The 15,943-nt window shown below is 40.3% G+C and overlaps 1 protein-coding gene across 2 annotated transcripts in view; it reads left to right on the top strand.

Annotated features, from left to right (window-relative positions):
• Window positions 1–321: 321 nt before the first annotated feature.
• Window positions 322–15,943, top strand: part of TMEM38B (transmembrane protein 38B) — a 79,105-nt gene continuing 63,483 nt past the window's right edge. Inside the window, exons 1-2 of one of the 2 annotated variants that reach the window (XM_077965491.1) lie at window positions 322–571; window positions 15,488–15,604. Coding sequence is in view for 1 of the 2 variants with exons in the window: in NM_001194325.1 (NP_001181254.1) it covers window positions 460–571 (112 nt within the window). In the remaining variant the exon portion in view is untranslated. The remainder of the gene's footprint in view (window positions 572–15,487; window positions 15,605–15,943) is intronic. The other variant, NM_001194325.1, reaches the window with a different exon arrangement.

The raw sequence follows: 15,943 nt of genomic DNA, 5'->3' as shown, positions 1-15,943 counted from the left end.
GATATTACTGTTTTATTTTTATATCTCCAGTAAGTCAGTGTGACTTGCACTGTGGTTGCTCGATAAATGTTAGGTGAATGACATCAATTTACAGAAATAAATCCAACTCTGAGCGTCTCCCCTTGAGGACCGTGTTTTGTTCATTTGCATGCTCTTCAGGTCCTGCGCCGCGCCCAGGATGGGGAAGACGCTGGACCCTCATTAGGAGAACCCAGGCCGAGCCTGCTGCAGCTGCCGGGAACCCGCTCGCCCCGCCCACCCGCCTGGCGCCAGTGAGCATGCGGCTCCCGCGACGAGCGGCCCCGCCCCCCCTCCCCCGGCGCCAGGGCGCACGCGCAGGGCTGGAGCCGGCGCGGAGGTGCTGCCGGCTGTGGGTGTCCGCTCTGCTACCCTTCACTGTGCGCGCGCGCGGGGAACCAGTCGCCGGGGCTGCTTCGGTTGCCGCGGTCGGTGGTCGTTATGGACTCTCCATGGGACGACTTGGCTTTGGCCTTCTCCCGCACGTCCATGTTTCCCTTTTTTGACATCGCGCACTATCTAGTGTCAGTGATGGCGGTGAAACGTCAGCCGGGTGAGTGCGGGGCGCCGCGGGCCGGGCCCCTCAGAGTGCCCCTGACGGCGAGGACCGTCTAAGTCGGGTGGGCGGCTGAGTGGCCGCTAGCCCAGACAGTTCGATGGTAGAGTTGGAGGGGCGCCAAGGGCCGGTAGGTCCGACTTCCCGAGTGCAGATGGGGAAACGGGCCGGGGAGGACGGAGGCTCTAGTACTTGTCAAAGGAGGCGTGACCTGGGGTCCGCGACCCCGCAGCCGGGACGAGCGGGGTGGACCCTGCCAACCGCCAGCAGAAGTCCCAGGACTGACAGAAGCCGCCGCCGCGTTTCGGAACCATAGTTACCCGCGCCAGCCCAGGGCTTGCGCGGCCTCCTGGCCGTACGCCACTCGCTCGCACAGTGTTTGAGTCACGGGAGGAGACAGCAGGTTTCTGACTTAGTCTCTTGGAGTAATAGATGGTTGCGGACTACTCTCCAGTTACGAAAGTTGTACAAGCACTGAAACAAAAAGCCTCCTGTAGCCAGACCAGGATTCCCCTTCACGCAGTGTCCTGACATCCTGCTTAGCATGTGAGAAGCGAGTGCGTTCCCCTTTTCCCAGTCACTACGAACACAGTACAAGTAAGAGTTACCTGGCATAGCTTGACTATCTGCAGAACGGGGATATATCCTTGAAACAGCATTTTGAGTTCTTTCAGCAATGCGATCAAGGGACAGTAGTTGTATTTTATTGGATTTTACACCAGGGTGCGTTTGCTCTAATACTGCTTTACTTTTGTAGTTATTCTACTGTCCTTTTAGTTGTATGGACCTCTTCTTTCTTTGAGGTCAGGCATTTCTTTGCCTACTTTCTTTGTGTTCTTGCTGTCTTTCGTCGCCTTGCCCTACAGATAGTTGATGAGTGAGGTATGGAGGATGATGCTGTACCTTTTTTATGGACTGCTTACTGGTTTTAAAAACTCATTAGACCTCAGAAATATTTTTCATTTACGTTGAAGTTTGTAGCTCAGTTTAAATCATTGATACAAATTTTGACCTGGGTAAGGATGGTATTACTGTATTAAAGTAGAACACATTATCTGCATAAGATATTATTTCCTTGATTTGAAAAAAAAGTTTTGTTGCTACTACATGTTCAGAATTTGATTAAAAAAAATTTTTTTTGGTATAGGCTGAATCAGATGTTCAAATTGTGGTCCAGGGACCCATGGGATTCTCTGACACTACCAGTTTAAAATTACTTTTATAATAATATGCAGATGTTATCTTTGTCACTCTCATTTTTCCAAAAGTGTACAGTGGAGTTTTCCAGAGGCTGAGTTGTGATACTGTAACATAAGGAAGTAGATATGAGAATCTAACAGTTTTCTATTTGAAGCCAGACATTTGTTAAAATGTACAACAGTGTGATTCTTCTCACTAAATGTTTTTTGTTTTAGAAAAGTTATTTTTCATAAGGAATACATTATAATAATTATTATTACTGTTTTTGAGACAGAGCCTCTCTGTCGCCCAGGCAGAAGCGCAGTGGCGCGATCTTGGCTCCCTGCTGCAACCTCTGCCTCCCGGGTTCAAGCAATGCTCCCTGCCTCAGCCTCCCGAGTAGCTGGGATTATAGTCGCCTGCCACCACGTTCGGCTAATTTTTGTATTTTAGTAGTTGAGACGGGGTTTCGCCATGTTGGCCAGGCTGGAAGAACACATTATTTATGTTAACATTTAATACATGTACTTTTTAAAAAATGAAAACATGGAAAACAATTGTTGCATAGTGGACAGGTCTATGCAGTCCTACCCGCAAAGGCTAAGGAAGCTGAGAGGCTGAGGAATTCAGTTTCTCAGAAAGAAACCTTTGAAAGGGACTTAAGAACAGAAGCCATGTCTTGGGTGGCCCCAAGAAGATGGTGGATCACCCCCATTACCCGACCCCCAACCCCCAACCAGGGATGTGTAGGACAGTTGCTTAAGGGCAGAATTTATGGTAAGTGAAATAGCGTTAAGGTTGTTTGACCTAAGGGCAAGATTGGTAAGTATATACTTTTACACAAGGAACAGTAGATAAAATATAAATCTTAGAAGCAATCCCAGAACTGGGGTTAATCATAAGTCAACATGGCGGATGTTGGAGTTGCTTTAGCCTCCACAACTATTCAAAATTTTCTTAGTTATAATTCCTAAGATGCTAAGTATTGATACTTGTAACCAACATAAACAAAACCCTTTGGGGTTCTCAAAGAATTTAAGTCAGATTGTTTAAAAGATATAATTTACATAGAGTCTGTTCACCATTTTTAATACAAAGTTCTGTGTTTTTGGACAGACACATACAGTCATTTAACCACCATCACAATCAAGATACTGAACAGTTTCCTCACCCACCCCAAATTCCTTCCTGCACTTTTGTGTAAGCTGTCCCCCATCCTTGGCAACCATTAATCTGTTTGCTAATTTTTAGGGATGTAGAGGGCTCCTGAGATTCCAAAAATTGAGAACCACGTGATTATTGAATACTAATATAGTATCAGACAGTACCAGTACTTGTAAAGAGGTAAAAATGATAGAATTCAGACGCAAGAGTGAACAGTGTACCTGTTTAGCCTTTTACCTGAAGTGTGTTAGACTGCCCATTTCCTTTGACAGTTCTATTATTGGTCTTCAATATCTTGCCATTCTGATGATCAGAAAACAATTTTTCATTTACATTTGTCATGGTACTGATGAGTTTGTGCCTCTTATTGGTCATTTGTATTTCCTGTAAATTGCTTGATTTTTTTTTGTCCATTTTCTTATTGGGCTGTAGGCTGTTGTCTTCTGTTGACTCTCTTTGTGGATCATGGATATTAATTCTGTTTATGTCTGTAGTCCTTTTTCCGCATAACTCTTGCTATCTTTTAGCTTTGTTTATATTGTCTTTTATGGCAGAAGTTTAAACAATTTCATAGTATTTTTACTTTTTCATAAAAAATCTATTAATTTTTTTCTCCTATGTCACTATTGGGATTTGTGTATTTTAAGAAGGGCTTTCTTAGGCCTAAGGTTATAAAAATACTCCTCCTTGATCTTTTTTTTTTTTAAATTCTATAGTTCTAAAAAAGTATAGGTTCTTAATCTATCTGCAGTATTTTCTGTTGTATAGATGTTCCTTTGCAAGTATGATCATGGCTGGATAGAACAGTTGGAACTCAGTGGTCTCAACAGGGTAGACTCTAAGCTCACTGAACTGGTTCTGCTCTCGACCTTTACTAAGATCATCCCTCCTGCATAGACCTCTTGAGTGTCCTTAGTTCTTGTTTGTTTTCATTAGCCTCTTATTTTTATTTATTTATTTTTTTCTGTGAGCTACTGAAATCCTTCCAATGAATTATTTATGGCTTAAGTTTGTTGGTTTTTGTTGCTTGTAGCCAAGAACCCGAGTTCTATTTTTTTTTTTCTAGCCTCTTTATATTGAAGTGTGTTTTGTTGAATACTAATGATAGTGGGTGACTTTGTCTTACTCCTGATATTCCTGAATTTAAAGAGAAAGCTTTTAAAGTTTTCTCAAGAGTGATGTTTGCTATAGGTTTTTATGAAGGACACTTTTAAGGAAGTTTTTCTTTATTCCCAACTTTCTAGGATTATCCCTATATCTTTACACCATCTGGTGAAGGTGACATAGTTTATCAAGTGCTATTTTTTTTTTTCAAAATCTATTGAGATCATATTGTGTTTCCCATTTAAAAATGTAATATAGTGAATTACAGTATTACATTTTTTAAAAATGATGAATCATCCTTATATTCTTGGACTAAACTACTTGATACATTATTTTAATTCATTAGGGATTTTGATTTGGCAGTACTTCATGTAAAATTTTTGCATTTATGTTTATAATAGAAATGAGCCTATTAGGTTATTTTATTGTGTGACCCTCAGTTTGGGCCCAAGGTTATGCTGTTTTTGTAAAATAGAATGGGAAGCTTTCCATTTTTTAAGCTTGGGATGGTTTATTTAATAGGTATTGCTTGTTCTTTGATATTTGGTAGACTTCAACTATGTAGTTTTATGTTTCTTGGTATATTTTAATGGGTAAATCTTATTTTTTTTCCAATCCAGACTTAAGTCGTTTTGGTAATTTATATCTCTCTCAGGAATCATCTATTTCTTTTAGACTTCCAAATCTATTGGAGTAAATGTTTACATTATATTGTAGAAAATTTCTCTGGATTCTCTAGTAGCTAATTCTTAAATGTTATCTATTTCACTTGAATCTTCTGAATCTTAATCACTTTATGTCCTATAGTAATTTTTTTACACCCCATATATGTCTTTTTTTCTTCTAACTCATTTTGAATAAGATACATTTGTTCAGGCTGTCAGTAGATGGAGTGAGTAGCTTGTATTACTCTCTATTTATGTGGTCAGCATTCCTTTTTCATATTCAGAACTGAAGCTAATATGTGTGTATTCCTCCTATTCCAACACCATTTCTTTTAGATTTTTATGTAGAGTATGTATGCATTACTTAATTGGCAACTTTTTCCTGTCCCCCCAGTGATTGATTCTCTAGAACTCACACCTACAGTAAACTATAATTCATATATATACTACTACCGGAGTTCTTCATATCTTTACCCTCTCAGACGTGTTACTCCTTGAGACTTTGTTTTGGTATGTACTCTACCACTGCCAGTACCTCACCCCCTACTTTCCCACCATTTATATCGGATCATTTGTACTGTCTGCCTAGATCTTAAAAAATGCCACCAGAGGCAAAATGAGAAAGGGGATTAACTCTTTTCTGCCTAAGGTGTGAAGGACTGCATCCCATTTTTGTTTGGTTCAGGTTTTAGGCTTTAAAATCCCAGGAAAGATAATACTTCTCCACCCTTCTCTGTAACTTTTGCTTCATAAGCAAAGACATAAAAGACATCAGGTAATGTAACAAGTGGGATTAATTTTTTTCTTTGTTTACTTCCATTTGTCTTGTGAACAAACATGTGAATCCTCCTGAACCCTGGCGTGTGATTGGCTATAGTTTTCAGTCTGGGCTAATAGTGTAAGTTTTCTTGTTTGTTTGTTTGTTTTTTCTTTTTTATTATACTTTAAGTTCTAGGGCACATGTGCACAACGTGCAGGTTTGTTACATATGTATACATGTGCCATGTTGGTGTGCTGCACCCATTAACTCGTCATTTACATTAGGTATATCTCCTAATGCTATTGCTCCCCTCTCCCCCTACCCCACAACAGGCCCCGGCGTGAGATGTTCCCCTTCCTGTGTCCAAGTGTTCTCATTGTTCAATTCCCACCTATGAATGAGAACATGCGGTGTTTGGTTTTCTGTTCTTGTGATAGTTTGCTCAGAATGATCGTTTCCAGCTGCATCCATGTCCCTACAAAGGACATGAAATCATCCTTTTTTTATGGCTGAATAGTATTCCATGGTGCATATGTGCCACATTTTCTTAATCCAATCTGTCACTGATGGACATTTGGGTTGATTCCAAGTCTTTGCTATTGTGAATAGTGCCGCAATAAACATACGTGTGCATGTGTCTTTATAGTAGCATGATTTATAATCCTTTGGGTATATACCCAGTAGTGGGATGGCTGGGTCAAATGGTATTTCTAGTTCTAGATCCTTAATGAATCGTCACACTGTCTTCCACAATGGTTGAACTAGTTTACCCTCCCACCAACAGTGTAAAAGTGTTCCTATTTCTCCACATCCTCTCCAGCACCTGTTGTTTCCTGACTTTTTAATGATGGCCATTCTAACTGGTGTGAGATGGTATCTCATTGTGGTTTTGATTTGCATTTCTCTGATAGCTAGTGATGATGAGCATTTTTTCATGTGTCTGTTGGCTGCATAAATGTCTTCTTTTGAGAAGTGTCTGTTCATATCCTTTGCCCACTTTTTGATGTTTTTTTTTTTTTTTCTTGTAAATGTGTTTGAGTTATTTGTAGGTTCTGGATATTAGCCCTTTGTCAGATGAGTAGATTGCAAAAATTTTCTCCCATTCTGTAGGTTACCTGTTCACTCTGATGGTAGTTTCTTTTGCTGTGCAGAAGCTCTTTAGTTTAATTAGATCCCATTTGTCAATTTTGGCTTTTGTTACCATTGCTTTTGGTGTTTTAGACATGAAGTCCTTGCCCATGCCTATATCCTGAATGGTATTGCCTTGGTTTTCTTCTAGGGTTTGTGTGGTTTTAGGTCTAACATTTATGTCTCTAATCCATCTTGAATTAATTTTTATATACGGTGTAAGGAAGGGATCCAGTTTCAGCTTTCTACATATAGCTAGCTAGCTTTCCCAGCACCATTTATTAAATAGAGAATCCTTTCCCCATTTCTTGTTTTTGTCAGGTTTGTCAAAGATCAGATGGTTGTAGATGTGTGGTATTATTTCTGAGAGCTCTGTTGTGTTCCATTGGTCTATATCTCTGCTTTGGTACCAGTACCGTGCTGTTTTGGTTACTGTAGCCTTGTAGTATAGTTTGAAGTCAGGCAGTGTGATGCCTCCAGCTTTGTTCTTTTGACTTGGGACTGTCTTGGCAATGTGGGCTCTTTTTTGGTTCCATATGAACTTTAAAGCAGTTTTTTCCAATTCTGTGAAGAAAGTCATTGGTAGCTTAATGGGGATGGCATTGAATTTATAAATTACCTTGGGCAGTATGGCCATTTTCACGATATTGATTCTTCCTATCCACGAGCATGGAATGTTATTCCATTTGTTTGTGTCCTCTTTTATTTCGTTGAGCAGTGGTTTGTAGTTCTCCTTGAAGAGGTCCTTCACATCCCTTGTAAGTTGGATTCCTAGGTATTATATTCTCTTTGAAGCAATTGTGAATGGGAGTTCACTCATGATTTGGCTCTCTGTCTGTCTGTTATTGGTGTATAAGAATGCTAGTGACTTTTGCACATTGATTTTGTATCCTGAGACTTTGCTGAAGTTGCTTATCAGCTTAAGGAGATTTTGGGCTGAGATGATGGGATTTTCTAAATATACCCTCATGTCATCTGCAAACAGGGACAATTTGACTTCCTCTTTTCCTAACTGAATACCCTTTATTTCTTTCTCTTGCCTGATTTCCCTGGCCAGAACTTCCAACACTGTTGAATAAGAGTGGTGAGAGGGCATCCCTGTCTTGTGCCAGTTTTCAAGCGGAATGCTTCCAGTTTTTGCCCATTCAGTATGATATTGTCTGTGGGTTTGCCATAAATAGCTCTTATTATTTTGAGATATGTTCCATCAATACCGAATTTATTGAGAGTTTTTAGCATGAAGGGCTGTTGAATTTTGTCAAAGGCCTTCTCTGCATCTATTGAGATAATCATGTAGTTTTTGTCTTTGGTTCTGTTTATATGATGGATTACATTTATTGATTTGCGTATGTTGAACCAGCCTTGCATCCCAGGAATGAAGCCCACTTGATCATGGTGGATAAGCTTTTTGATATGCTGCTGGAATCGGGTTGCCAGTATTTTATTGAGGATTTTTGCATTGATGTTCATCAGGGATATTGATCTAAAATTCTCTTTTTTTGTTGTGTCTCTGCCAGGCTTTGGTATCAGGATGATGTTGGTATCATAAAATGAGTTAGGGAGGATTTCCTCTTTTTCTATTGATTGGAATAATTTCAGAAGGAATGGTACCAGCTTCTCCTTGTACCTCTGGTAGAATTCAGCTGTGAATCAGTCTGGTCCTGGACTTTTTTTTGGTTGGTAGGCTGTTAATTACTGCCTCAATTTCAGAGCCTGTTATTGGTCTGTTCAGGGATTCAACGTCTTCCTGGTTTAGTCTTGGGAGAGTGTATGTGTCCAGGAATTTATCCATTTCTTCTAGGTTTTCTAGTTTATTTGCATAGAGGTGTTTATAGTATTCTCTGATGGTAGTTTGTATTGCTTTGGGGTCGGTGGTTATATCCCCTTTATCATTTTTTTGTTGAGTCTATTTGATTCTTCTCTCTTTTCTTCTTTATTAGTCTTGCTGGCGGTCTATCAATTTTGTTGATCTTTTCAAAAAACCAGCTCCTGGATTCATTGATTTTTTTTGAAGGGTTTTTTGTGTCTCTATCTTCTTCAGTTCTGCTCTGATCTTAGTTATTTCTTGCCTTCTGCTAGCTTTTGAATGTGTTTGCTCTTGCTTCTCCAGTTCTTTTAATTGTGATGTTAGGGTGTCAATTTTAGATCTTTCCTGCTTTCTCTTGTGGGCATTTAGTGCTATAAATTTCCCACTACACACTGCTTTAATTGTGTCCCAGAGATTCTGGTATGTTGTATCTTTGTTCTCATTGGTTTCAGAGAACATCTTTATTTCTGCCTTAATTTTGTTACGTGCCCAGTAGTCATTCAGGAGCAGGTTGTTCAGATTCCATGTAGTTGAGCGGTTTTGATTGAGTTTCTTAATCCTGAGTTCTAGTTTGATTGCACTGTGGTCTGAGAGACAGTTTGTTGTAATTTCTGTTCTTTGACATTTGCTGAGGTGTGCTTTACTTCCAACTATGTGGTCAATTTTGGAATAAGTGTGACGTGTTGCTGAGAAGAATGTATATTCTGTTGATTTGGGGTGGAGAGTTCTGTAGATGTCTATTAGGTCTGCTTGGTGCAGAGTTGAGTTCAATCCCTGGATATCCTTGTTAACTTTCTGTCTCGTTGATCTGTCTAATGTTGACAGTGGGGTGTTAAAGTCTCCCAGTATTACTGTGTGGGAGTCTAAGTCTCTTTGTAAGTCTCTAAGGACTTGCTTTATGAATCTGGGTGCTCCTGTATTGGGTGCATATATATTTAGGATAGTTAGCTCTTCTTGTTGAATTGATCCCTTTACCATTATGTAATGGCCTTGTTTGTCTCTTTTGATCTTTGTTGGTTTAAAGTCTGTTTTGTCAGAGACTAGGATTGCAATCCCTGCCTTTTTTTGTTTTCCATTTGCTTGGTAAATCCTCTTCCATCCCTTTATTTTGAGCCTATGTGTGTCTGCACGTGAGATGGGTTTCCTGGATACGGCAAATTGATGGGTCTTGACTCTTTTTCCAATTTACCAACCTGTGTGTTTTAATTGGAACATTTAGCCCATTTACATTTAAGGTTAATATTGTTATGTGTGAATTTGTTCCTGTCATTATGATGTTAGCTGGTTATTTTGCTCATTAGTTGATGCAGTTTCTTCCTAGCATCGATGGTCTTTACATTTTGGCATGTTTTTGCAGTGGCTGGTACCGGTTGTTCCTTTCCATGTTTAGTGCTTCCTTCAGGAGCTCTTGTAGGGCAGGCCAGGTGGTGACAAAATCTCTAAGCATTTGCTTCTCTGCAAAGGATTTTATTTCTCCTTCACTCACGAAACTTAGTTTGGCTGGATATGAAATTCTGGGTTGAAAATTCTTAAGAATGTTGAATATTGGCCCGTACTCTCTTTTGGCTTGTAGAGTTTCTGCTGAGAGATCCGCTGTTAGTCTGATGGGCTTCCCTTTGTGGGTAACCCAACCTTTCTCTCTGGCTGCCCTTAACATTTTTTGCTTCATTTCAACTTTGGTGAATCTGACAATTATGTGCCTTGGAGTTGCACTTCTCGAGGAGTATCTTTGTGGCGTTCGCTGTGTTTCCTGAATTTGAATGTTGGCCTGCCCTGCTAGGTTGGGAAAATTCTCCTGGATGATATCCTGCAGAGTGTTTTCCAACTTGGTTCCGTTCTCCCCGCCACTTTCAGGTACACCAATCAGGCGTAGATTTGGTCTTTTCACATAGTCCCATATTTCTTGGAGGCTTTGTTCATTTATTTTTACTCTTTTTCCTCTAAACTTCTCTTCTCATTTCATTTCATTCATTTGATCTTCAATCACTGATACCCTTTCTTCCAGTTGATCGATTCGGTTACTGAAGCTTGTGCATTTGTCACGTAGTTCTCATGTCATGGTTTTCATCTCTATCAGTTCGTTTATGGACTTCTCTGCATTGGTTATTCTAGTTAGCCATTCGTCAAATCTTTTTTCAAGGTTTGTAGTTTCTTTGCGCTGGATTCATAATTCCTCCTTTAGCTCGGAGAAGTTTGATTGTTTGAAGTCTTCTTCTCTCAACTCGTCAAGGTCATTCTCTGTCCAGCTTTGTTCCACTGCTGGCGAGGAGCTGTGTTCCTTTGGAGGGGGAGACGTGCTGCGATTTTTAGAATTTCCAGCTTTTCTGTGCTGCTTTTCCCCATCTTTGTGGTTTTATGTACCTTTGGTCTTTGATGATTGTGACATACAGATGGGGTTTTGGTGTGGATGTCCTTTCTGTTTGTTATTTTTCCTTCTAACAGTCAGGACCCTCAGCTGCAGGTCTGTTGGAGTTTGCTCCAGGTCCACTCCAGACCCTGTTTGCCTGGGTATCAGCAATGGAGGCTGCAGAAGAGTGAATATTGCTAAACAGCAAATGTTGCTGTCTGATTGGTCCTCTGGAAGCTTCATCTCAGAGGTGTACCCGGCCATGTGAGGTGTGAGGTGTGAGTCTGCCACTAGTGGGGGATGTCTCCCAGTTAGGCTACTCAGCGGTCAGGGACCCACTTGAGTCCTGAGACTCAACAATCTGTCCGTTCTCAGATCTTAAACTCCGTGCTGGGAAAACCACTACTTTCTTCAAAGCTGTCAGACAGGGACATTTACAATTGCAGAGGTTTCTATTGCCTTTTGTTTGGCAATGCCCTGTCCCCAGAGGTGGAGTCTACAGAGGCAGGCCAGCCTCCTTGAGCTTTGGTGGGCCCCACCCAGTTCCAGCTTCCTGGAGGCTTTGTTTACCTACTTAAGCCTCACTAACGGCGGGCGCCCCTCCCCCAACCTCCCTGCCACCTTGCAGTTAGATCTCAGACTGCTGTGCTAGCAATGAGGGAGGCTCCGTGGGCACCGGACCCTCCGAGCCAGGTGTAGGATATAATCTCCTGGTGTGCCCTTTGCTAAGACCCTTGGTAGAGCGTAGTATTAGGGTGGGAGCAACCCGATTTTCCAGGTGTTGTGTGTCACGGTTTCCCTTGGCTAGGGAAGGGAATTCCCTTCCCCCTTGTGCTTCCCTGGTGAGGCGATGCCTCGCCCTGCTTTGGCTCTCACTTGTTGGGCTACGCCCACTGTCCTGCCTCCACAGTCCAACACGCCCCAGTGAGATGAACCTGGTACCTCAGTTGGAAATGCAGAAATCACCCGTCTTCTGTGTCACTCACACTGGGAGCTGGAGGCTGGAGCTATTCCTATTCGGCCATCTTGGTGCTGTTTTTTCTTTTCTCCGTCTCCTGGGCATTTTATTAGGAAGTTGGAATATGCTGTTTTGGTGGTTGCTAGTGAGAAACCATTTTAATGGAAAGTTTACATCATTAATTTTAATCTATCTTATCTTACATTTTAAATGTCTTTTAAGTCTTCATTAAAATAAATACATTTTCAATCCAACATTCACATCAAACCACCGTTTTGTATAAGACTTCCTGACTACAGTAATTTCTATTACACACAAAATGTATTGTTTTACTCTAAATTCTGATGTGACTATTCTGCTAGCCTCTCTCAAATCATGCATAATTAATTTTAGCAAATATTCATTGAAACTCTGTATTGGGCATTATATTAGATGTTGAGGATACCACAATGAAAGATGCTGTTATAGCGCTAAAGAGACTTATTGGTGCTTTTTCTTTATTTTTGATAGTGTCACATAAGGTTGCACTACCTTTTCTTTTTTTTTTTTTTTGAGACGGAGTCTCGCTCTGTCGCCCAGGCTGGAGTGCAGTGGCGCGATCTCGGCTCACTGCAAGCTCCGCCTCCCGGGTTCACGCCATTCTCCTGCATAGCTGGGAATGAGTAGCTGGAACTACAGACGCCCGCCACCGCGCCCGGCTAATTTTTTGTATTTTAGTAGAGACGGGGTTTCACCGTGGTCTCGATCTCCTGACCTTGTGATCTGTCCGCCTTGGCCTCCCAAAGTGCTGGGATTACAGGCGTGAGCCACCGCGCCTTCTACACAGTAATAGTAGGCATGATTGATTTTAGATACTGGGAGAACATTTTGGCATGATTGATTTTAGATACTGGGAGAACATTTCAGTATATTCTGTTCCTCATGCATTCCTGTAAGGTAGGTATTATTTAACTCATTTTATAGATGAGGAGTAGTTTAAAGGGATAAAATAACCTTCCTTAAGTCGTATAGTTTATAGTTATGGAGCTAGTTCTTAACTCCAGATCTGGTTAATTCCAAAATTTCTTACTATTCTGTGCCTTACCTTTGCATACCCATTTAATATTCTTGGTTTCAATAATTAGCAATTTCTCAATAAGGTATCATTTGACATGGTTATTTTCTCCAATGATTTCTGTCATTTCTATGAATTAAATCCTGGAATAAAGTTTGTCATTGTTCCTTTCCTCTAATTTGTGGGAGATGCAAGTTTATAGGTCTAGAATTTATCAGTTCTGGGCATCCTGGAAAGGTGGCAGCAGTGGTGGCAGCCCAGTTTTGCAATGTCTTTATGAATCTCCATGTAAAAACAGGGAAAAGTGCAAAAGTTATCAATGTCCGGCTCAAGGGATTTTCAAACACACCCACAATAAATATGCAGATAAATAGAGAACATTTATGACCCTCCCCAAAGCTTTGCCCCTTTGTTACATGATTTGAAGCACCAAAGGCCATGTGCAGGGGTTCATGCCTGTAATCCCAGCACTTTGGGAGGCTGTGGCGGGTGGATCTCTTGAGTCCAGGAGTTCGAGACCAGACTGGCCAACATGGTGAAACCCTGCCTCTACTAAAAATACAAAAATTGACAGGGCGTGGTGGCACGCGCCTGTAATCCCAGCTACTCAGGAGGCTAAGGCACAAGAATTGCTTGAACTTGGAGGTGGAGGTTTGCAGTGAGCCGAGATCATGCCACTGCACTCCAGCCTGGGTGACAGAACTAGACCCTATCTTAAAAAAAAAGAAAAAAGAAAAAAGAAAGCCAGGTTTGACTCCAGTATGTTTCAGAAATGACAGTTCATAATTTACTTCTGTGAGTTTAAATAATTTTGCTTAAATTTATTTAGTATTTTTTAAGTGAAAGAAAAGTTAGAATATTTGGGTGACCTGTCAAAAAATATTAATCAGGAAGTATGTTGTAGTAGAAAGAGCTCATAAAGTCAGGAGACCTGCATCTAGTTTAGAGTGTATCAGTAATGGGCTAGGTAGCTTGGGATAAGAACTTAAACTCAGTATTTTATTTGTGTAATAAATGAGCTGTCTAGAACACCACCTGAGCAGTGTTTCCTCCACAGGGGTCTCAGTTTGGGCTCTAAAGAGTTCCTCTACCAAGTTTCTAAATTTTAATAATTTCAGTCTATTTTTTGCTCCCCCAGAGTAGTAACTGCTTTCTGGAACTGAACTCTGTGATAACATAGTATTTACTTTTTGCCTTTTCAATAACCTAGTGAACAGTTTTATACCTACTGAGTTCTATTTAAATAATAGTGTTTTCTATCTCCGGACTGAACAGAAACCCAGGAGCAGGGTTTGAACTTCCTACTTTCTGGTTTGCATATATCTTATTAAGATAACTAAAGTACTTGCTACTTGCCACTCATCAGACCCAGCCAGTATAATGTCATCAGTGCAGATCAGTGTGATGTGTGATCTCTCAATGTGATCAAAATCTCTGGACTATTTTAGAGAGCAAGAATGTTAACATAGACCTGAAGCAAGACTGTAATGGTTGAACAAAGCACAAAGTGCTTCTGGGATTTTTTGCAAATTAATAGGAAGAAAAAAGCATTTGCTTCCAAGTTGTAAGAATTGTGTTGATTTGACCCCGTAAAAATACTACATCTTGAATACTAGCTGCAATTACAGTCATGACCTTTCTGTGTTTATAATTCCTAGCTATTCTCCAAGATCCATCTGTCTTATATTTAGATCAAACAGTTAAGTTAGTGGAATGTGATAGCCACCTTTTCATCTTTGGTTTTGGCACCAATTTTTGTGGTATTGTTTTTGGTTACTTTGTTGGTGAGGAGAGGAATCTCTAGGGGCTTCTATGTGATCCATTCTACCATATTGATCCTCATGCCATAAATCAAAGAATCTATATGGGCATTGAATCAGTTGCCAAGTATGTCGGTTCTAATTACTCATTAAGGAACTGGGGAATAACTACAAGGTGAGTATGTGGATCTACCTGGTCCACTATGATTCAAACTTGATCTAAGGCTGGGCGCAGTGGCTCACACTATAATCCCAGCACTTTGGGAGCTGAGGCAGGAAGATCACTTGAGGCCGGGAGTTCGAGACCAGCCTGGCCGACATAGTGAGACCCTGTCCCTGAAAAAATTTAAAAAATGTAAAAACCAAAAACATCCCCCCAGCTTGATCTAAAACTCCTTGAATTGTGTCATAGATAATCTGTAAGCCTCTGTTGCCTACGTGATTATTTTTAAATAATTTTGATGAAAAAGCATACTTGAGGCATATGGGTTGTTCATTTTTCTCTCTTTTTAAAAAGAAGATAAATCTATAAAGGGGAAAGACTAAATCAAAAGTAAACTAATATGCAATTTAAAAATACTTAATATGTAGAGTTGAAGCTTTGAGAAGGCTAGAACATTCCCATGCTTCTTTCTAGAAGTTATGTCAGCCCCTAGCAAGTTGAATGTCAACTGTTTTGAAAATAACTACAATGCAACTAGTTCTTAAAAACAGGGACACACTCTAGAACTAAAATAGACTGAGTACAACAAAATAAAGAAGTCATGTATGTAGTGCATTAACAAAATATATTTCTAAGTTTTGTTATAACTGTAAGTTCATAAAACTGTTTTAAGCATAGTTTAATGATTCATTTTGCCAGAATTTGGGATTATTATGTAGATGTGATTTTAAGTGCATTTATGGAAGTAGAGCATGACTTTATTTTTCTTTGTAGCTTTCATTTCATGATGAAGGTATTTATTTATTTATTTATTTTCGATACAGGGTCTCACTCTGGTGTCCAGGCTGAGTGCATTGGCACTGTCATGGCTCACTGCAGCCTGGAACTCCTGGGCTCAAGTGATTCTTCCACTTTAGCCTCCTGAGTAGCTGGGACTACAGGTGTGTACTATCAAGCCTGGCTAATTTTTTATATTTTGTAGAGATGGGGGGTCTTGCTATGTTGCTCAAGCTGGTCTTGACCTCCTGGACTCAAGCAATCCTGCCAGCTCGGCCTCCCAAACCAAAGTGTTGTGATTACAGGTGTGAGCCACCATGCCTGGCTGAAAGTATTTTGATATTAAAGTTCATATGTAATTATTTGCATTTTAAACATCTTATATTTGGAATTAGATTTAGGTCTCAGTGTGACAAATGTTGCTAAGAATTTTGGGGAAAATCATTCTATTGATAGCATATTTCAAACATCTTAATGTAGGACAGAGAAATTTTTTTTTTCTC

Source organism: Macaca mulatta, chromosome 15 (assembly GCF_049350105.2).
Source record: "Macaca mulatta isolate MMU2019108-1 chromosome 15, T2T-MMU8v2.0, whole genome shotgun sequence".
NCBI lineage: Eukaryota > Metazoa > Chordata > Mammalia > Primates > Cercopithecidae > Macaca > Macaca mulatta.
This window is presented reverse-complemented; position numbering and strand designations above follow the sequence as displayed.